The sequence below is a fragment of the Typopeltis vanoorti genome, chromosome 24 (genome assembly GCF_054136105.1).
Source record: "Typopeltis vanoorti isolate ZY-2024b chromosome 24, IOZ_Tvanoo_1.0, whole genome shotgun sequence".
In the NCBI taxonomy this organism is placed as follows: Eukaryota; Metazoa; Arthropoda; class Arachnida; order Uropygi; family Thelyphonidae; genus Typopeltis; species Typopeltis vanoorti.
In genome coordinates, this window is record NC_143572.1 from 65,301,559 (window position 1) to 65,324,577 (window position 23,019).

Consider the following 23,019-nt stretch of genomic DNA (forward strand, 5'->3'; position numbering starts at 1 on the left):
TATCAAAATCTTGATATTTACCCTCAGAAGATGAACAGGATATTATGATAGTTCATCATATTTAACTTCATATTATCAATTTTCTTCCAAATTAAACTGTATTTTGTCAAAACGCCAAAATTATCACATCTTATAATTCTGTTCTCTGATGGGTTTCTTACTCTATCAATCCATCCATATCCTGATCTTCCTCAGGTTTTTTTTTTTCACATGCAATGTCAATCCATTCCAATAACGCACCATTCCATGAGAGAAAAAAATATAGCTCTCATCCCTACTTGACAGATTTCATTCTCAACTTCCAAGGATGCCCTCGCGTACTTTCACCACCCTCATAAAATGAAAAATCCCATCTACTGAAATCTGTAGAACCCTTTTCAGAAGTTTGTGAGTCTCAATCATATCACCCTTCTTTCTCCTGTTTGCTAGTGTCTGCAGCCTACAAATTCTCAATCTGCCTTCATAATCAGTATTCCACAATCCCGATATCATTTTTAACACTGTGCTTTGTATCAGAATCACCACCGAAACCAGGAGACTAGAGCTGCACACAATAGCCCGAGTGAGGACTTATGAAGGCCTTGTAATGAGGCAAAATGATTTTCTTTTCTTTAGAGGTCAAGGTTCGTTTCAGAATTTGCAATTATTCTCTGAATTGTATTTACAATTTTTTTCTGCATGACCCTTGAACTTCAACTTCCTGTCTACTAACACTTCAAGTCCCTAGCCTGATCTGTTCTTTGTAGCATAATCCCACCATGAGACGACATTGTTTATCGTAATTCATACCTTTCATTTATTAAACTGTAGAGCCCCTTTCTTTGCATACTCAGACTTTGCTTTCCGTACAACAATTGTGACTCTTCTATCTTACAGCTTATAATTATCTTAAGTGATATCATTCTTATGCAGATGGTATTCCTTCCATATCTAGTTTTCTTACGAATCTGTTGCTTAATTAGATTACACATCCATTTCACTTCTGATCTGTTTATTATTCGAAATCTAGAGACACGTTCTGATATCGTGTAATTTAAGTATTTTTTAAACACTCCCCAATGTGGATATCCTTCCCATACAATAACTGTTACCATCACGGAGAAAAAAGCATACTCCTCAGGTGGTCATAATTTCCTACTTTGTAGTTCACAGCAGGTAACCTTTTCTGAATGGCACATTCATAAACTTAGTCACTTCTCAAGTGAGCACTTCATGATCACTGTCACCAACTGAAGGCAGAATTGCTAGATCTTGAACTGAAACCCCCTATGACAATATAATCAGATCTAACACTCCTTGACCCTGAGTTCCTTCTGTCACGTGTTGCTTGAGGAAACTGACTCGCAACAGCTCAATAAATTCCATTTCATTCTTCTCATGCAATTTCACAGCTACCCAATCAATATTTGGATAATTAAAGTGCCTCATTTTGACTACTCTTTTCGTACACACATCGTCATTATTTGGTGATGCATTTCTTCGTCACTAGGATCCACAGGTCTTTCAAAACCCAACTATTTATTTGATCTTGTTAGACTCGACTTCACACAAGATGGCTTTAAACTTACTGCCACGTGAAAAAAGAATTCTAGTATTTTAATCACAGGTGTCTGCTCTAAGTGGATTCAACTCATCTGATATCATTAACAGCATATATTTTACATGAAACTGTCTTCATGCGCCTCCTTCAATTATATTAATTTTATTATTATAATATCGTATCGGATTATATTTAAAATTCACAAGGTTTTCTGTTTGAACTAGTTCGCATCGGTCACTGCCTCTGTGTATATCCATCTAGTCTTTCCAGTTAGGCACATGGGTTGTTGTGGCATTCTGAGCTACCGAGGCTCCAGTATTTATATAAAAATAAATAATAAATTTCACTCTTGCTTATAGTAGTTAAGCAAGAGTGAAAGTAAGCCCTTCAGTAAGTTTAAGAATGAATCCAAGAACCAAGAAAAGAAAGTAACGGTAATCGTAACGAAATGCGATTTCAAATTATCTGCGATAACTTCCAGGCAACGAACAATGAGGTAACTGAAGATCTGTTGTGGTTTGGGATTATTACGACAGAAGTAATTAAAGCGGTTAGGTCAGTATATTATGTCGGAAATTGTATGCGAAATTGTATTTTGCGGAGCCAAATACACCAGAACCTGGGAGAGCTCGAACGTTCTTTCCAATAAAAGGGCATCGACCATACCGATTGAAGATCGTTCACGTATAGTACAGTGTGCCTGTATGAAACGCATTTCCATTAAATGAATTTAAATATTAAAAATAATTAAAAATCTGAACCTTACCCTGTTCTGGCGAAGTTGGCCCAGTATCTCATCATCCTTCGCGATAACTGTATTTCATCTGGGGTTGACCCACTGAACAGTGAAGTAAGAAATGATCCAAACATGTACGTGATTTCACTTGAATGGTATGCTCCGAACGCCTTCGAAAACAGTGCAGACAAGTATCCTTGTGGTTTGTAATCAAATCCATACAAATAAATCCCATTTCCAGAATCAGCATAGTGTTGAGCAAACTGGTTGGTAGGACAGACAAAATGGATGTCCCCTATTAATTGATCAACTCCATGAAGATAGTTAAAATCAACCCAGTCTGTATATTCGTAGAGAACTGCCTGCTCAAACATCTCGTTGTGATGAGGAAACATTCTTCGTATAGCATACAAAAGCTGTTCACGGGTGACCGATAACTCTTTGGGATCATTGAAAATTTCTGGCATAAAAAGAAAAGCAGGCAAAGTTCCTTCATTTAAGTTAAAACCCATGAGAAGACTTATATTCATAAAATGATTCTTCTGAAGGCTTAATGTTGGTTCTTCTACAATGAAATTTCCATCGACGACTACATCAAAAGAGGGACCTATTAGACTACGTAACTTTGGTTCTTCTTCAACTAATTGGTTTGGATCCTTCTGTCTGAGGCACTCCAAAATTGCTTGCACATCGTGTTCATCACTAGAACAGTTTAACGCTATGGCAAAACGCAGTGCTTGATCCAAAGCCGTTGTCCTGTTGTGCATTCCCCATGGAGAAGTTGCAGTTCCACTCTGCATGATCGCTCTTTTGAAAAGGTTCCTACTCAGTGGAGACAACAAATGATAGCCAATGCTTACTGCACCAGCACTCTGTCCGAACAGTGTAATGCTCTCAGGATCTCCTCCAAAGCCTGCAATGTTCTCACGAACCCATCGAATTGCCATTAGTTGATCAAGTAATGCAACATTTCCTGGTGCATCTGGATGGTCGAAATAAAGAAATCCAAAAGGGCCAAGTCTATAATTCATGGACACCACAATTACGTTTTCTTCCACAACTAAACCGCGGGCATCATAAACGGCCATTGCCGAAGACTGGAAAACGAATCCTCCTCCGTGTATCCACACTAACACTGACGCATTTGTTGGTGGTGGGTTTGGTCTCCATACATTTAACATTAGACAGTCTTCGCTGTATATTTTCGGTAATAGAAGTTTCGCTAACCTGTCTATTTTCTTGCTTCCTGAAGCTATTTTTTGTATACAGTTGTTCGGTGGTTTGGTAGCACTGAACACCTCAGTCCATTCTTCAGAGGGTTGTGGGGGTCGAAAACGATTGTTTCCAATGGGAGGTTTAGCATATGGTATTCCAAAGAAAACTTCCAAACTGTCATCTTGTATTGTTTTAATGATCGTTCCCTTAACAGGACCTTTGGTTGTTTGCACAATCAATTCTTCATCTTCCATGGTTTCAGTATTTGATGGTTCACAGAAATCGAGTATTATCATAGCTATAAGAAAATATTTCCATTTTCTGTAGCAGAAGTGATTTCCTAATTTTTTCATCTTTTGTTTCTTTTGAACTACTTTATTTTCACAATTTTAAAGAAGTGCTGTGAAATATCCGATCCTGAAAATTTAATTAACAATATTAAATGTAAGAATTTTTTTTTCAAATCACTAAATCAAAACTCTCTTTTATTTTTTCAATTCAATTGGGATATTTTCACGTTTAATGCAGTGTAATAAGTCAACCCTTGTACAAGCATTGGTGTGCGTGCGTTCGTGTGTTTTAGTGAATCATAGGCTGCAACTTGAAGATTAGTTCCCGCTTCATCATAAACAGTCCTTGAACTACTTTTTTGTGTGATAGAGGAATGAGATACTACACAATTCATGTCATTTTCACGTAGGCGTGGCGAAAGGTTTAATAGTATATAATCGCAATATTTATTTCTTCTAATTTTTATGAGATATTAGGCTCACCATTACAATTAGAAAAAAAATCTGCTAACACCTTTTATTTCCCTATAAATTAAGGGAGCAGGTGAGGCCGTTTTAGTCCTAACTTTTGGAGACCGAGGGAGCAGCTCAATCTCTGCTGGTAGTTCAGAGAATGCTGAACCTAGGCTATCACTAATTATACACTGCACTAGTGAAATAATGCGCGTGAAAAATTCCGCCATCTCGTGGTCCTTAATCCTAACACCATATTTTACTATCTGAAACAGAATGGGTTCTACGGTCGATTTTCTTGAGTTTACGGGACAAAATCCGCTTGCCCGTGCCTAAGATCTACTAACACTGTTACCGGTCGTTGTAAGGCTTAGTAAATGTTCCTCTATTCAGCGACTAGAAGTCGAGCGGTCTAACAGTATAATTAGATGATTATAAAATTTTCCTTTTTTATTGATTAAATTATTTCGTGTTTCTTCTTTATTTGAATATCAAATAACTTCATAGGGACTCTACTTTTCAAGATTGTTTAAGGAAAAGACAAATTTTAAACTATCGTGAGTCAGTTGAAATTATTAAAATTAATTTAAAATTAAGTAATCTTGGATAGCATGCGTTTTGCTGTTAGGCAGCTGAGTATTCAATTGTTTAGTAGTTTTTGAAGCTTGTTTAAAAATTTAAGATGTATGCTAATGTGGGGACTGGGACTCTCTTCTAGCATAAGATGCAGAAGTGCACGTATGACACATACGTTAAACGTGGAACTCATCGCTTGTCCCTAGACTAGCCAAAAATGATTACGCATTTATTCCACTCGGAAAATCACCGAAGAAAATATGATCATCAAATGACTATATAATTGGAGCTGTAGCTAAGTATCCTTAACAAATTGCTTGCCAGTTAGGTATCATCAGCAGTCAAGATGGTGTAATTAATGAAGGGATAAATCACAGGGGAAAGGTCAGGACTATGCGAGGAATGGCCTACATCCTTACTGCTGTACTGGTGTCCATTCCCGTGTGTTTAGTATTACAATCAGCAAGTTAGCATTAGCATAACGTAAATGTACATCATGATAACTTCTTAGCAGAGGAATTCAGAATATTTGGTGAGAATTGTCAGTACTGATCCAGCAGGTGTCACTATCTTTCAGAATATATGATGTCATCTCAGTTCAGGAACTTACCAAGCAAGATGACAGCAAACCACTGGTGTAAAGATCTCATTTACTGACGACGTCGCTTTCATTGCTTTTATTTATTATTTTCGATATCGATGATTCAAGTTTCAGCCCAGTCACAAGGTGTTAAAATACTTGCATAATGTCATGGTAACGAACCAAATGTAGTGCATGACAAGCGAGTGTTATTCAAAGAGATTTTGTGAACATCAGTGTATTGTTTTGGCGCTCAGAGCACTACTGCTTTGCACAATACCGAGTGTAATGCTAAACGTGTAGATCATGAATGATGCCACAGTTTAAAACTGGAATCATGTTGATGCGTAGGAGTGCAGTATGAATCGATTTTGACATCTAACAAGCCGCTTGAGCCCGAGAATACATATCGCTACTTGCCTTGGACTTCTCTCTTGTTGTTAGCAAAAGGCCTTACCAGAAACGAAAGTCAACCCGATTTATAATATCATGTTTGTACCCCCAATTGGAGATGAATTTCTGCTAGTGTGGTACCTACACTTAATACAAAAATCTGGTCACGCAGAGCATCTCTACACGTGATCATGTTTCTATTCGTCTTGCAATTGATAAGAGAAAGAAAAGAAGGCATTCATTACCTTGCATTGTTCATCGATACTTGGATCGTAGAACGACGTCCGAGAAGGGTTTTCCTTGCTTTTATGGCTTCCTAGAACAAAGTTTTGTCACTGGTCGCTGTTTACAAACTGACACAATGAAGTTTTGTCATTCGTCACTGTTGGGTTGAGGAAATTATTGCTTATTTCGAAATCACCCGTAGATTATTCAAGAACGAACACCCCCCCCCACCCACCCCCCACACAAATTGATTAACTGTTGGGTTGAGGAAATTATTGCTTATTTCGAAATCATGCGTAGATTATTCAAGAACGAACAGACACACACACGCACACACACACACGCACGCGCGCGCGCACACACACACACACACACACACACACACACACACACACACACACACACACACTTGGCAATTTTAAATTTTCCTTTAGGGTGATCAGCATGATTACCAATGGCAGTTCATGGCGGTGTCATTTTGTGTAAAAGCCTCCTTAAATAATTTTGAAAGTAATTTAAATAAGGATAAGATATTTTTAATGTGAATAGACCATGCTTATTTTCTAAATGCGTCTTGATAACTTGATGTAATTTAAGGCCTCGATATGTTCAAAAATTTCCAAGAGACGGGCACTTATCGACTTAAAGGAGAATAAAACTTTCCGTGTAATGAGGAAAATAAAGAAAACGGAACTTATCAGAAACGCTAATATGATGAAGTAGTGATTATAATGGTGATGAATAAAAAAAAAATTCTCTGGCTTGTGCAATAAATCAAACAAACATTTCTTCAACGTTGAACATTACGACTTACACCGCCATTTTGGAACGGTAATTCTACTTCGGTATGCACAAGTAATTTACGTTAAATCAGTTGTGATTCACACTTGAATTTACATAATCTGTAAATTACGACAATACGCTAAGAAAATTTCATTGATGTACTTACTCTGACTTCCTTTAATCAGCTCGTAGAAGCCATGCTATGTTTGACATAAGAGCTAAACAGTATCAGTTTAAGTTTATAAAGGAATTCTGTTTCCTAAAATGCGGAAAACTAGTTATGCTCCTTTCTAACCGCAAAACAGCCTTGTAATCAGTGATTTTATCTTTTTATTGACATCGTGTTCTTACCAATCAGACTGCCTCTACCGACATAACATAAGAGTAACAATAAAGCTTAAGCGATACTCACTACCTCTAGCGGTTTCTACTATTATGCTCGGACAGTTGATTAGAATTTAAAACAAACTAATTGCGACATACGCGTGCTTAAGAACTTGTTGAGCTGCAAATTTAATAGAAATGTTTACACTTTTTATTTAGGGGGAACAGGAAAATTAAAGTTTAATTCAAGATCTTTTCACATACACAATAAGAAGTGCTTCTTGTAGCTTTGTGATTGGAGAAAAAAAAAGACACGTTAGTCGTTCGTCTGCTGTCTCTGTTGCCTCACAGTATCACCAGCCACCGTGAGCTCTTTCATTCCTCTAGTTGAATTTTACTCAGTCAACTCTGCGGAAGATAACTTTGGAAACAGCGAAGTTATCTTCCTCGGCGATTTTAATGTTCACAACACCAGTTGGCTTTTCTCCTCCAGTAGCAGATACCTTCCAGTAGCAGAGAGAGAGAGAGATCCCTAGCAAGTACGGTTACGGAGGCATTTTCAGTGACCTTTCACGAATTGTACACGTGCCTACCAGTACACCAGATAGCCATCCTGGATACTACTACCCTGGATCTCTTCCTCACTAGAGATCCCTCCAAGTACATTGTGGAGGTTTTATATTTTTTAGGTAATTCAGACCACAATTTAGTGCTACGCTTTTCCCATGGCATAAAATTCAAAAAGCCACTTTCAGTCAACAGTTGTATGGCATTATAATGCCAATAGGATGACCTTAGTATCTTGTGTGTTTCATTGGATTATTGTCTTTGGTTTTCCATTCCAAATATATGCACGAACATATCGCGGAAGTAATCCTTGTTAGTACAGAAACATTATCTGCTCCACTATAAATTGCTGTCCTGTATCTAAGCTCTGATTCTCCTAAAAGTGCCAAGGCTGAACTAGCGAAGGCTAGAGCATAGCTCAAGAAGATGTCCTTAAGAATTTCATGTTAAACTCGAAACAGAATCAAGAAAACTATTAATGCATCGAAAACCGAATTCGGAACAACTAAAAGCATAAAACTTACATCATATCCAAATGGTAGTTAAGTAGTTTTGTCTCTTTGCCAAAGCATTTGGTTGAAACTTCAGTCCAGCACCTTACCACCCGTGTTGCACCCAGATGGTTGTAATGCGTCATGACCAACAAAAATTCCAATCTCTTGGCTTCAAACAGTTCGTAAATGCACGCATAACTCCTCTTTGCTAATGTCCCCAACCATTCTAAATGCGGAATATGTATGCCCTATCAAATAATGCCCCTGTGTTCTTTCATAAGCAAGAGATCAGAAAAATGCTTTCCAATTTAGATTCCAAAACGTCTCCTGGTGCTGATCCCTATATGTCCTGATGATTTGTGTCCCAGAGTTGACAGAAGTCAACTCTGGTGCCGCCATTTTCCACCTGTGCCCTAGAGTTGACTTCTGTCAACTCTGGGGCACAGGTGGAAAATGGACTGTATTCAACCCATTCCCAAGATGGATAACTAATCACCAATATCACAGTACCACCCAATCTCTCTCTCTCTCTCTCTCTCTCTCTCTCTCTCTCTCTTCTCAGTCCTCTACATAGTGATAGATAGAATCATTAAACCTTACTCTTAAACTACTTTGATAACACGAAACTAATAAATGACCACAAGTTTGAATTTCGCCATTGATGACCAAGAGGGGATCTAATTGCATATGTCGCTGAGATCTCTTCACTAATACCATGGGAGTATTTCGCGAAACTGAAGTGTTTGATTTTGAAATCTCCAATGCTTTTCACGATCTGGCACAGAGGACTGTTAAGTATGTTCACATTATTCGACTTGCGCTATGACTTTTGAAACTGTATTACCAGCTATCTGACTAGCCTGACACTAAATGCAATTAATGCTGGGAGTTCCACAACACTATTTTCTCAGATTCTCTTTCTTCAGAAAATTAATCACCTAGTTAGGTTGACTGCTAAACTAATAATCTGTTTCAGTGATGACTTCACATTGCACTCCTGCTTTTTCATTTGACAAGCCTTGCAATACACAAATTATAATTATTATTATTATGAAACAAACCTGGCATCTGATCAATGAGATGCTAGATTTTGTTCCCGACACCACCGCCTCCTAAACCATAAAACACAGCTTCATGAAAGACGCGAAACCTATCCAACAACTAGCAAATGACTTTAACCAATACTTTGCAAACTCCATCCAAGAACTGCACAGAAATATTCCCCCAATCACAAAACGAGACCCTCCACTTCGGCCACAATCAAAACAGACATTATGGTTCCCAACCATAAAAGAAGCAGAACTTCTCTCAGCAATACATCAAATCAAACCAAACAAAGGCCTAGGAATAGATGGTATCAGACCTAAAGATATAAAGCAACATGCAACTAGTTTAAGTCCTATCTTACTAAAACTAATAAATAAAACATTTAAAACAGGACAGATACCAAGTATGCTGAAGACCGCCATAATCACACCCATATAAAAACAAGGAAAAAGAAATTTAATCAGCAATTACAGACCCATAGAAACATTACCAATTATCAATCAAATCAGCGGATCATACTGAAGAAACTCACAGCATACACAGAGACCTTTCATATTATCCCCAAAACACAATATGGTTTTCAGAAAAATAAGGGAACAACATCTCTCTTGGAAGACTTTACAGACGTAATTAATACCGCCTTAGACAAAAACAAAATTGCCATGGTAGTCTTTATAGATCTAACTAAAGCATTCGATACACTTACACATCAAACCTTGTTAGAAAAGCTGAGGCATGTTGGAATAGACGGCCTCTTCACAGGTGGTTTACAAACTACCTCCAAAATAGAAAGCATATCACACGTATCAGGTCAAACCAAAGCAGAGAGCTACCAGTAACCTGAGGAGTGCCACAGGGAGCTGTACTCTCCCCAACTCTATTCAACATTTACACGCACGATATTAATCAGTTACCACTCAAAGGTAAGATATTACAATATGCAGACGATTCAGCAATAATATCCATCCATAATAACGCAAGCATAGCCCAAACAAATATGCAACATGATATAAATCTGATCATAGACTGGCTCACGAAAAACTCCATACACCCAAACTCAGAAAAGACAAAATTAATGATATTCAGAAATCCACTGACTCAACCAGTTGATAACAAATATATAACCATCCAACATCCACTTTCCAACAAATTATTATTATTATTATTATTATTATTATTATTTCATTAGAGGGTGTTGTGTAGGCATACGAACGGGCGAATGGTGATATCGCTGTCCCCTGTTTTTAATAGTTTTAAAGTGGTTCCAACTCCTGTTTTTAATTTGAAAGTGTTCCCAAGTAACTCTATCATTCACGCCGAAGACAGTGATATAAAATTCACCGAAATCGGCTAAAAAGAAACCAAATTTTGAAGTGTTGAAAAGTGAACAGAGAGGACCGCGGTCAACAACGAGGGAAGAACAAAGGACGTCGCCATCTTCATAATCACGCCACCATTGCTCAAGGGAAAAAAGATGAGTCACGAAGTGTATCAAATGCCTGGAGGATATATCGTCCGACGGAAATCAAATAACCTTACGGAATGCAGTAGGATTCTACACTTAAAATGTGATGGCTTTTCAGAAACAACCTGGCAATGTAAAACCAATGCAACATGCGAGGAATAGAAGTGTAATCTGCAGGAGGAACAAAGAAACGCAGCTAAGACAGCCACCTACGACGCAGCCGATTATACCGGAGGCAAAATCAGATGACGAACTGAACAGACAAAGAAATACAGGTTAGTCCTATTTCAACTCTTTAAATATGCTAATAGAAAACGGTCTAGAGACTATAAAATCCAGCTTAGTAGATCTTGTCCAAGAACTCTTCGACAAACAGAACATACAAATAACAAAAAAAATCTAGCGAATATGAAGATTCGGTGAAACATAATAATTTAACAGTGATAGAAGTGTTGCAAACGGTAAAATACATCAAGATCAGCATTAACGCACTAAATGACAGGCAACACAATTCGATGAAAATTGACTCAAAAAGAAGATCACAATAAAATTGAATGTGAACCACCGAGACAGATGCAATAACACCAGTGTTAAATTGTGAATGAAGATATTTGGGAATTATAACTCTTCATTCACATTTAACATAATCTGCTATAACTTAAGCAAGACTTGTAAATATTATTTGATGTCAATCTCTTGCTTGTAAATTATTATTCATATAATTACTTTGAGTTTGTTTATTATTGTTTAATTATATAATTTTGAGATATGTATTAGTAATGAAAGAACTCTGTGTTAAAATGTCATTCAATTTATTTTATTTATTCCTGTGTTAATATTATAAGAAGCTGTGCAAATATATTATAAGAATTAGTATTTATCATATTTAAATGTATATTATATGAATTGTAAAATATCCTTTTATTTTCTTTCTGTACGTAAGAGTGATTTTATGTAATTCTTCTGATTGAATTTGATTGGCTGCTGAAGGAGAAACGGAGCTTGTTTTAGTCAGCACGTGTATAGAACGTGAACTGCTCTGATATGGAGTGAAGCCAGTAGATGTAAGCTGAACTAACTAGAACCGGATTTTGGCGGGAAGAATGAACAATAATAATTGGAAAACGAAAGTAAAGAAAGAGAGAAGGTTGAGGACAGCAAGGAGTGAAGTAACGGGTGGCAGTAAGAGGATTTGGGAAATGCCATAAATAGATTAAGAAAGGACAGGGAAATTAATAGGCAATTCGGAATATTTCTATGGAATTCTAAAATTACGAAGGATTCCAGTTGTTTTGAGGAAGAATAGTGCAAAGCTGAATTTAATGCATAGAAGAAAATAAGGAATAAGTATATTACCTAAAACGAGTGTGTCAAGACTTGTGAAACTCTATGTTTACTATTTCAGTTATTATAGTGAAGATTTCTTTTGAATAGTGTTAGTTCAAAGTAATAGTTAACTACAGTTTTAAGTGTGCATTGGGTGAATCCAATGTGTAAAAGGTGTAACCCGGTAAGAGGAGTCTTTTTTATATTTCAGTGTGAAGAAATAAGAGTTAGCTCCGCCTGATATATCTTAACATTAACTGTGTCGTTCTACTAAAAATAGCCGAAGCAAGGAGCTTTAAAGTGTTTTCCCCTTGAAATGATAACTGCCTCATAATTAAATTAAGTGTTTGTTGAGTAAGAGAGAATTAGAGAATTCTACCTTAAGAATAATTACTGTAAAATTCTGGAACATTGGACTGTGCGAACCATTTTCAATTATTCGGAAGAATATAGAATTGACAGCTGAATGGTTGATGCTAATGTTTTATATTTGTTATGAGTATTTGAACTAAGTTGATGTATAAAAGAATTGAATTATCTCATTGAATAGAAACAAGTTGTGATAATAGTATTTAAGCGTTGAAGAATAAGATCTGTAAATTTAACTTTAATCTTTAAACCAAACCGAGTGGCTACTAGTGTCTCCGAAATATTTTGAATATTGTTCAATTAGATTATCTGTGTAGCTCAGTGGATGTGGCGTTTGCACACCATCGCGCTAGGCCGCACGAAGGAAGTCTTGGTTTCGAGTCTAGTCGGCGACTAGAGGAAATTTTTCTAAGCCTTTTTTCGACCGGTTCCCGAGTTAGTCGATCTCTGGCACGGGCAAGCAGGTTTTTCCTCCCGGAAACTCTGGTTTTTCGTCCTGTAAACTCAAGAAAATCGACCGTAGAACCCACATTATTTCAGACATTAAATATATTGTGTTAGGGTTAGTCACCACGAGATGGCGGCACATTTGAGCCGTCTCTCTTCACTGCGTACCGCTTAATTAGTGATAGGCTTGGGCCATCTGTCTCTGATTGGGTACCAGTGGAGATTGAACTGCCCACTCAGTCTCCAAAAGTTAGATAGGGCTAAATGGCCTCGCCTACTCCCGTATATACGGGAATAAAAAGGCGTTAGCTGATTTTTTTTTTTTTTTTAGATTATCTTGCTTAGAAAATTATACTTAGATGTACATATTATATAACCCTGCATTAAATGTTTTGTTTTATTGAATTCAATTTGAAGTTTGTCTGATTTTCTTTCATTGTACCACTCAAAAAATTTATCGGACCTTGCAGAAGCCTTAAAAGATAACATTAACCTTTAGAATAGTGAGATTGCAAACATTAGTTGATGATTGATTCCTCTATATTATATAGACTAATCTGAATATAAGGTGGCACAGAATAATATAAATTTCTTTATATTCAGATCAGTATCAATCAACATCTAACAAATAAAAACGGAATTTAAAGAAGTAAGTATAAGTTCAACTAACCATCATAATTAGATCAGTAAGTAAGATGGCAAAATCCGTGACCTTATGCATAAAATATCAGGTGTTTCCTGTCTAAAGTCTAAAATTAAATATGAGTGGGGTTCCCGTGTTGCATCTTTATAAATCTGAACTAATACGTTCGTTTGTCCTGGATATACTTGCGAAGCTAAATGAGAAAACTGTAAAGAGTCTCGGGGATTTTTAAATGCAATAGAGAGAAATTGTCCAAAATGTGTTCCTTTACAGAATATATTTTGTATCAGTGGAATGACGCTGAGGTTATGGTGATGTGAACCTTTTATGAAGACGTCAGCTATTTCCGTGCTGATTTGGTTCACCAGGCTTAGTCTAGTGAACCAAATCATCGATTATGAGTAAATTTCTCACATTAGAATCAAATTCAGGTAAAATCAAATTCAAACCATTCACGAATTCTATATTGGTAAATTTTTTAAATTTATCTTGATTTTCACTGTAACAGTAAACAATTTGCTCTGGTGGTGGTTTGATTAGTTGATTACAATGTTCTATGAGAGACAACACGAAGGTCGTTTTTCCAGACTGAGTAGCTCCAGAAATAATGCATGTCAATGGATGTATGAACATTGCAAAAATGATAATATAATTAGACTGTGATTATTTTTATATAATCAGAGATCATGTAAAATCAGATAGATACATGTTTTTAATATCAAAAAAACTCCCCATCAAGATTTTTTTGATTTTCATCACAGTCACTACGTAATCATGCCAAGATGAATTTTTTTTAATTCTAAACTTTTTAAATTCTAAGAAAAAAATGAACTATTGTGGAATAATAGTAACAATAACAGTGATCTGAAAACTGTTCAAGAGAAGGCAACACTGCAAATTATCGTGTAGGGAAACAATCATGGATTTTTTCCTACCAGGTAGAATGTTGTTTAGTTTTCTGTCCCATAGATGGCATATTTTGCTTATGGGATATGTGAGTGTAAGGAAGTATCCTTTAAAATACCCATAGCAAAAAGTGCATGTGTCTGTTGACACTATACGCTTTGCAAAAGTGTATCCAAATCTTTTTGTTATGGAGGTCGTTTTGAGCTGACAGCTCCATTTGTCTCTATGTACAGAAAATGACACAGGAATTTGGATATTTCATGGCTCACCCCTTAGTGCTACTATCATAGATTCCAGATTAATATCAGTGGCCATATGAGAATTTAAAGTAATGCCTTTGCATTTGGTCACAACCTCTTCCCCCCCATTCTGTAGGAATGAAATTTAGGGCCTGTGGTAACAAACTCAACTATATACTCAACATCGAGTTTGTCACCTAGCTCCCCAAGGTATTGCCTGGTTTTTCACTGAAAATGAGAGAATCGGTATCTGTATACAAAAGCCGTCTGTGTAAATGTTCCATGACCTCATATAACTTTATCCTACCGTACGCAGCTACAAATGAAGAGATGACAGTATTCCTTTTCCTATTTTCAGGCTTGATGCCTTCAATAGGAGAGTAGACAACCATCATCTGTTCTGAAAATACCCTGGCATCTTGGATATTTTTACTGTTATCTAAAAAGGTTCTATGAGGTTTTCATAAGAGGAAATCACCTGGGTCTGAGTTCTTAACATTCTCATACCAAGCCTTCCCCATAGGGAATTCAAACAAAGCTTAGCAAGTGAACATTTACCAGGATTTTTACTAATGTGTTCACTATTTAAAATAATACCTTCCCTTAGCAAAAATTGATCCAGATAAGCTTGTTGGTTTTTACCTTCAGGCCATCCAGATGCTTCCTGTTTCAGCTTCATATAGGTATCAATGTAGTGAGCAAAGAAGTTTCCTTCACCTTCAAATTTTTGAGAAAAATGCCATACCTCATAAAATTCTAAAACTTTATAACCACGAGCACATGCTATATCTAATTCCGGTGTGCACCAAAAACCTGTAAAAGATTGGTCCGTATGAGAGCACAATAGGGTTATTTTGGAAGCACACTTTCCACGCAGGTGGAAGATTAATTTTTTGTTCACTGTGATGGCAAAAACCGGCAAAAAGAGTTCGGCAGGTGCTTCCACTTTTGCATGGCAAATACCAAAGTATACCCCAGGAGAATAGTCAAAATTATCGAGAATAACTTCGGGATGCCCTTTAGAAAATACCTGGAATTTCGTCACCCATGGATAAAGGCTATTGAAGTCCAAATAGCGAATAACTTCCCCTTCTGACTGAGTTTTGTGATAGATTTGGTAGAAGTCAGTTCGACCACCATGCAGAACACTATGAGGTAAAATGGGATCTCGAATTTTAAGAGCAGCAATAAAGTTTTTCATGGCTGTGTTTTCTGAAATTTCTGTATTAAATAGGCATTCCCAAATTGAGATCACGTCGAATCCTTTGCTACGAAAATAGTTTTCGCGATCCTTCGTTTGCTCAAAAAGGGAAATCATGTTTGTGTTTCTGTATGGTTGGTATGGTTCTGTATGGTTTCTGTATGTACTTGTTCTGTAACATTCTTTACAACCATGATGGAAGCAGCCGTAGACTTCATATAAAAAGCTTCCACATTTCCCATCGACATAATAAGGTTCGATGCGGACTCCCCCCAACAGAACGTGCATGTTGTATGGTTATGTTGTTCTGTTGTTCTTGCCATTGGAGCCAACCCAAAGCCTTTCAACTTTGCACATTTTCCCCTATGTAACCCCGAGCAGGAAGTATGGCCAAAGTGTTAGGTTTCAAAATGTTTTGGAGAAATACTCTCAAACATATTCCTGCAATTGTAATATCATGGAGAAAGGCATCAATCTGGGTGAGCTGTATGAAGAGAGTGTAAAACGTATTTTCGCTAATGTAGTAACTAAAAAAAAACAACTAATGTTAATATTTTCAATGACATTGCCATGTCAAAAACATTAATCACAATGCCGCCACTAATAAACTGAATGAGTGATCGCTATTAAAAAAATTAAATCTCTTTTAGAAATAAATAAATAAAGTGATTTTGCATTGCGACACTATGCAATGCTTTCACTAACACAAAAACAGATTGAAATATTTCATGAAAATAATTTTTAATTTCCATTGCAAAAATACATTATAACCTTATATTAAAACAAAGACAAAATTTGCTAATGCACTAACTAAAAACTCAACTAATGTTAATATTTTCAAATGACATTGCCATGTTAAAAATGAACTTACATTTTGTCCAGTAAAACTCATTTTGGAACTACACCCTTCTGACTGCATATAGAAATTCCAAATACTTGAAAGGCAATGCGAATCTCTGAACCTGTTACTGTCTATTTAAAAAAAATCAGAACCAATGGAAAACCAATAATGAGAACACGTGACATCGACTAACTTAGTTCATATCGATCACATAAGGTCAATTGCAAACCTTTGGAACCGAACAATAGGGTAATAATTCCAGTATCAGAAATCTGAGTAATGCACAACCATGAAAATTTTACCTTTGAAGAAAGTGCGATACGTCTTTGAAGAAACCGCGATGTCTTTGAAAGGAAGTGCTAATTTATATACATTGTTGAAACTTTTGTTCCCACACTATGAACGAGAAATGAAAACAATTTTTCGTTAATAATACATACATAATAATTTTCATAAATAATACATACACACACGCTCAGTTTATTTATTTGTTTATTTATTTATTTTACTCAGTTATTCTGGTTGTAATATGTAGTTAACTGAATTTTAAAAGTAAAATAGAAAAACAACCATATCAAAAAAAAATCCGCATTGAGATATGGGAAATAACCGATCACTGATGGATATTAACCAGGAAAAGACAGTTTGAGCTTACACAAACTAGCGTGGGGAAAAAACATAGTATGACCCCAATGCGAAGTAATTAACGGAGTGCCAAACGGACAGAAAATCTAAGGGAACAAAAGTCAAATAGGCTTTCACGTTATTACAGAAATTTCGTTCTTTCAACCTTGTGTTTTGTGTGTGTTGTGGTGTGGATAAAAATTCAACTATTTTGGAATATCTATTTGCATTAAGTATTGTACGCAATCAATCTTTCCAGAATGATTGCATACAATACTGTACGTAATTATTCTGGAAAGACTGTAAGTAAATTAAAATTATCATTAGAATTTCTAGACTCCATACAAAAGAGTTTTTGTAATCCTTTTAAGTCTCTGTTTATTTAAAAAAAATGCTGTTTGGTTTTTCTCTTCACTGGAAGCTAAAAACACCAATACCCAAATATTAGTAAACAAGATAACATTAATTAGAAAAGTAATGAAGTTTAAGATCTTAAATGTAAACAAATCAAAAGATTCGGATGAGTTATGTATATGAGAAAAAAGTGTGTGTTTGAGGGACACCAGCATATAATTAAATTATTGAGAAAAGCCTAAACACTGCCGCCATCACGACTCTAAACTAAGAATACCCATACTCATCTACTGACAAGAAAAACGTGTGCATGTGTCACCCCAGGAAATTCCAAGATATCTTATCTCTAATCATTCCCCACAATTCCATAAGCAAACCAAAACACTATGCGATATCACAGAGAGACATATGTTCCCCAGAAATTACCAAACACAAAACGTCACGATTCCTTATCTCTAAAACACCCACAATAAATCCCGCGAACCAATCACACCACGTGATGTCCCTGACAGAAAGGTTTCCCCAGCGAAACACCAAACGTTCCAAACTATATCTTCACTACCATCATCCATAATGCCATACGCAAACCATTTACTTATCTACAAATCATAACAACACACACACATCCAGGACACAGATGTGCTCTCCCCATTCACTCTACTCCTATTTGGTTCAGAGTGTCCAACCAATGATAAGACGAATCCTTATCTCTAAACATCACACAAAATTCCATACGCGAACCAAAACACAAGAACTGAAGCCATTGACACAGATGTTCCCCATAAAAATTCCAAACATTCCAAACCCATGACGTCACACACACAATGACGTCATCAGCTGAACAAACAATCACGTCATGATTACTTATCTTGATCTTGATCTTGTTCAAAGTGCTACTCCTACTGCTGTCGTCACGTGGTCATGAAAGCACGTGTATGGAATGTCAAAAAATATTTTTATATAATTTTGGGAGTATGAAAGGTGACACTAATGCCAAATGGGTAACATAGAACTTCTGGCATAATTTAATATTTATAAGAAGTAAATTTCATAGCAAATATGGAGTAGACTAAATAAAGAATCATGTTCTTTATGTAATAAATAAATGTAATAAATATGTAATGTAATAAAAATAGCTTTTTATTACATTGTTAATAATGTAATAAAAAGCTATTTTTGGAAACCTGTGTACATGTATTTTATTTGTTCATTTCATCGACACTAATGCTGGGAATTGCATCATACAGTATGTGTACACGCTTCTTAAAGGTCGTTCCAATTTATCAGTGTGTTTCATCATCTGAATTCGATAAATGTAAACCTGTTTGTCTTATTTATTATGTAGGCATGGTAGCAGAAACATTTTTCGCAATTGATTTCATTATCATGTATTGAGATTAGAGCATGCTACCTTTAAGGAAAGATCGATTATGATGGATAATTTTTTGTCCTTTTTTACATGCATTTACGATGGAACGAGAGCAGAATAATGACTAAGATGTAATTTGCTTTGTTTTCGATAAAACGTTCCATAAGGGGTCATATGAGAACCTTCTAATTACACTGCGCTAATTACCGTCTATGTCGGCATATAGGACGACCGGATTATAAGATGAGGCCTAAATTTTAGGCTACTTTTTTTAAATTTTAGGATTATTAAAATTGTTATCATTTAAAATCATGGAACCAACAACAAAACTAAGAAAGTATGAAGCTTGATTTAAAATAAGGGTAATTGAAATGGCAAAGCAAACTAATAACTGTGCTGCTGTAAGAAATTTGACATAAGCCAGAAGATGGTAAGAGAATGGAGGAAGAAAGAAGATCTTTTAAAAATATTGCCAAATCAAAAATGTGCGATGAGAACGGGGAATCACCCAAATGGCCGCAACTGGAAAATCACGTTGCAGGATGGGTATTCGAACAAAGGCCGAATGGTTATCTTGTTACAAGAAATGTGATTAGAGCATATGCACTAAAATGGTCAAGATTGAATCCGGATGAAAGTATAGAATTTCAAGCTACTTCAGAATGGTGTAATCGTTTTATGAACAGAAAAAATCTGGTAATACGACAAAAAAAAAAAGAAAATTGCTCAAAAACTACCAGCAGATCTTGACCACAAACTTGTTTATAAACACTGTCTATTTTCTTATATGACGATGTATTGTAACTACCTAAATGTTCATCCAGGAAATTAAGCTTCCCTTTTTATAGACGCTGTATAAGACGACACATGATTTCGAGGGGTTTTCTGTAGTATTTGAGAGTCGTCTTATACGCCGACATAGTCAAGACACACTTACTCTACCTGATTACTTTGTCAGATTGGAAGGGAATGGTTAACATACCTTCTTCTTCTTCTCTTCCGTCTAAGACGGGTTGAGTCTTCTCTTGAATGTGTTGTAGTTTTTTTGTTTTTTTTTGTCATTTTGGATTGAGTTGTTTAGATTTTAAGGAAAAAAAAAGTGTATTTCTCAGCTCTGTGTCAAAATAAGTATTGTTAGTATACGCCAATGTACACGTGTTTTAAGAGCTAGTGAAATAGGCGATAGTGAGCAGAGAATCTTAACGGAGGTCCAGAAAATGTTACTATCACAGATACTGTTGAAAGTGCATTGATGGAAGTTAAGGAAAATGAAGAGGATCTCGGGAAATAAAAACGTATAGTTTATTTGTAGTTGTTCACAAGACTTCAAACTTCTTCAAAGTCAGAAGAGAAAAAAAACCAAGAGAGGAGACACAAGAACTTACGATTAAGCGAGAGGAGGATAAGAAGAAGAAATTTATGGGTATTCCTTGAAAACAGGAGTACTTATGAGAGGTGTCAGTAAATCTTGTTTTTCTAGAGCGAAACTGATAATATTAGTAAAGCTTGTAGGATGCAAAAGTAGGGTCATGTGAAAGAATTGACTGTTTTGATTCCCGCTAATGACTTGAAAGGTGAAAAGTATTGAATGAGAGAAGATATGGAAGAGGAGAAAAAATACAGCGAAAGGGTGAAGATTGTTAGTGTGCTGCCATGCTTTGACAGAGTGAGTTTAGGAGAAGGGCAATGATCGCAAGGAAATCAATACGTAGGTTGTGCAGATGGAATGGTGTGGGATTTGTAAACCGGTGAAATGAAGTTGACGAAGGGGAAGACATATTTAATGCTGATGGATTGCATTTAAATGGATTCAGAATTAGAATTAGAATGTGAAGATATAATATTTTCATGGAGGATAAACAAGAAAGGATGGGAGAGGCCGAGGTTACTGATGCAGATGTATGCAGATAAAAGAGTAGAGGAATTCAGGTATATAGATGGCAGTTTATTTCAAGCAATCTGGTGTGGGACCAACCAGTGGGACAAGATATACAGTTTGTTGAAGCTATAAGCCTTGGGATACAAGCGGTTGATGCTGAAGACATACATCATCAAATTAGTACAATGAATTATTATGTGAAACTTCAATTGCTGAGCCATACATCCTCTGTCCAAAAAGAAACCGAACGTTTCGAAAATAGAAGAAACTAGTGGTGCCACCTGTTGTATTTTTTTGTTGTCGAAAGCGGCAACCTTCATTAGTGTTGTCTGAACTATTTATGACATTTGTTTCATTAGAAGCCTAGTTATAGTCAAGAGTGACAGTGTGTTTTGCTGAACGGTCGGAAAATGAGTTTCAAACATAGAGCTGCGATTGACTTTTGTGTTAAACTTGGTAAAAGTTTTTCCGAAACGCATCAAATGCTTCAAAAGGGATACGGTGATGAATGCTTATCCCGTACTCAAGTTTACAAGTGGTTTAAGCGATTTCAAAGTGGCCGTGAGGACGACGAAAAGCCGGTCCGTCCAAAAACTAGACTGAGCGACGGTAACATCCAAAAAGTGCGTGATTTCATCAAAGAAAACCCGAATTCGTCCGTGAGATTGATTGAAGATGAATTGGAGATTCCAAAATCAACTGTGCAGAACATTCTGATCGAGAGTTTGGGCCTTCGTCAATTGAATTCTCAATATTTTTCCCCACAAGTTTACCGGCGACCAAAAATGTATCGAATTGAACACTGTAAGGACCTCATTAAAACCGCTCGTAAGGACTCAAACTTCCTTGAAACAATCGTTACTGGTGACGAAACGTGGTGTTTTGAGTATGATCCCGAAACAAAGTCCCAGAGTGCTGAGTGGAGACCACCAGAAGAAGGGCATCCGAAAAAAATTCGCTTGGAGAAGTCAAAATAAAGACAATGCCGATTTGTTTGTACGATTCCAAGGGCATTATCCACGAAGAATTAGTTCCGCCTGGCGAATCGGTCAATGGTGAATTTCATCTCGAAGTTTTGAAGCGTTTGATAGCGAGAATTCGTCGCGTATGGCATGAATATCGTGACGACCGCTATTCGTCGAAACATACTGTACTATAACTCGGCTCTGATGAAACAAATGTCATAAACAGTTGACACAACACTAATGAAGGTTGCCCTTTTCGACAGCAAAAAATATACAACAGGTGGCGCCACTAGTTTCTTCTATTTTCGAAAAGTTCGGTTTCGTTTTGAACAGAGGGTGAAGGTTGGAATGAGGAAAGATCACGTGGAAGGAAGGAAGTGCAATTTATTTACCTACTATGGGAAAATTACTTGAAACTGCGTGTGACGAAGGGGAATCGTTTGCGAGTGTTAGATCTGAACATTGCATCAGAAATCAGTCCACAACTAATTGGCCACATTGTCTCCATTTGGGGAGATAGAGTTGCGTGCGCTCTTGACTTGTAAGGTTGCAGAATATATGGAGTCTTCACTTAAGAAGGGGTGTATGTAGAAATACAGGGTGTGTGGTTATGACTTACGTGGCGCTTTGATGCAAGGCATGATTTTAAAATGAGCAATGAAAGGATCTTAGCACTGCATGAGAGATAGTCAAGAGTTTTCTGAAGGAAGAAATGTCATACTGTTTACCCAAAGTCAGAAGAATAAAACAGGTAGAAGTACGATTGATGAGTAGTATCATTAAGCATTAGCCCAGTAAAAAGAAAAGTGGTTTGGAGACTATATCAGGTGATCAGTAAGCTCACGAGCAGCACAAGGCACAAGCAACAGAGGTGACTGGAAGGTTAAGCTATGCAACTTGAGATTATGAGACGAAATTACTAAAGCAGACCAAAGGAAATCCCAAGGAGTTTTTCGCTATGCGACAAGTAAAAGGAAGAATAGCTATGGAAGGAGAACTTCCACGAGTGCTGATCGTAGCCATGTGACAAGTAAACAACAGTTGAGTTATAGAGTGACCACTTTGCAAGCATCCTAGTGAGAATCTTGCTGACAGATGTGGCGGATGTGAGAATAGAGGTTGATGAATTGGAAGTACTTAGGATCTTATAGAATCTCACGCGCGGTTA

The 23,019-nt window shown here is 36.6% G+C and overlaps 1 protein-coding gene across 2 annotated transcripts in view; it reads right to left on the bottom strand.

Annotated features, from left to right (window-relative positions):
- The window catches only part of LOC150093344 (acetylcholinesterase-like), a 39,743-nt gene that overhangs the window by 14,353 nt on the left and 2,371 nt on the right, over positions 1 to 23,019 (bottom strand). The window contains exons 1-2 of one of the 2 annotated variants that reach the window (XM_090413551.1): positions 6,958 to 7,134; positions 2,307 to 3,908 (exon numbers count right to left, since the gene is read on the bottom strand). In XM_090413551.1, coding sequence (XP_090269677.1) covers positions 2,307 to 3,844 — 1,538 coding nt within the window. In that variant the 5' untranslated portion in view covers positions 3,845 to 3,908; positions 6,958 to 7,134. Of the gene's footprint in view, positions 1 to 2,306; positions 3,909 to 6,957; positions 7,135 to 23,019 lie in introns of those variants that run through there. The other variant, XM_090413552.1, reaches the window with a different exon arrangement.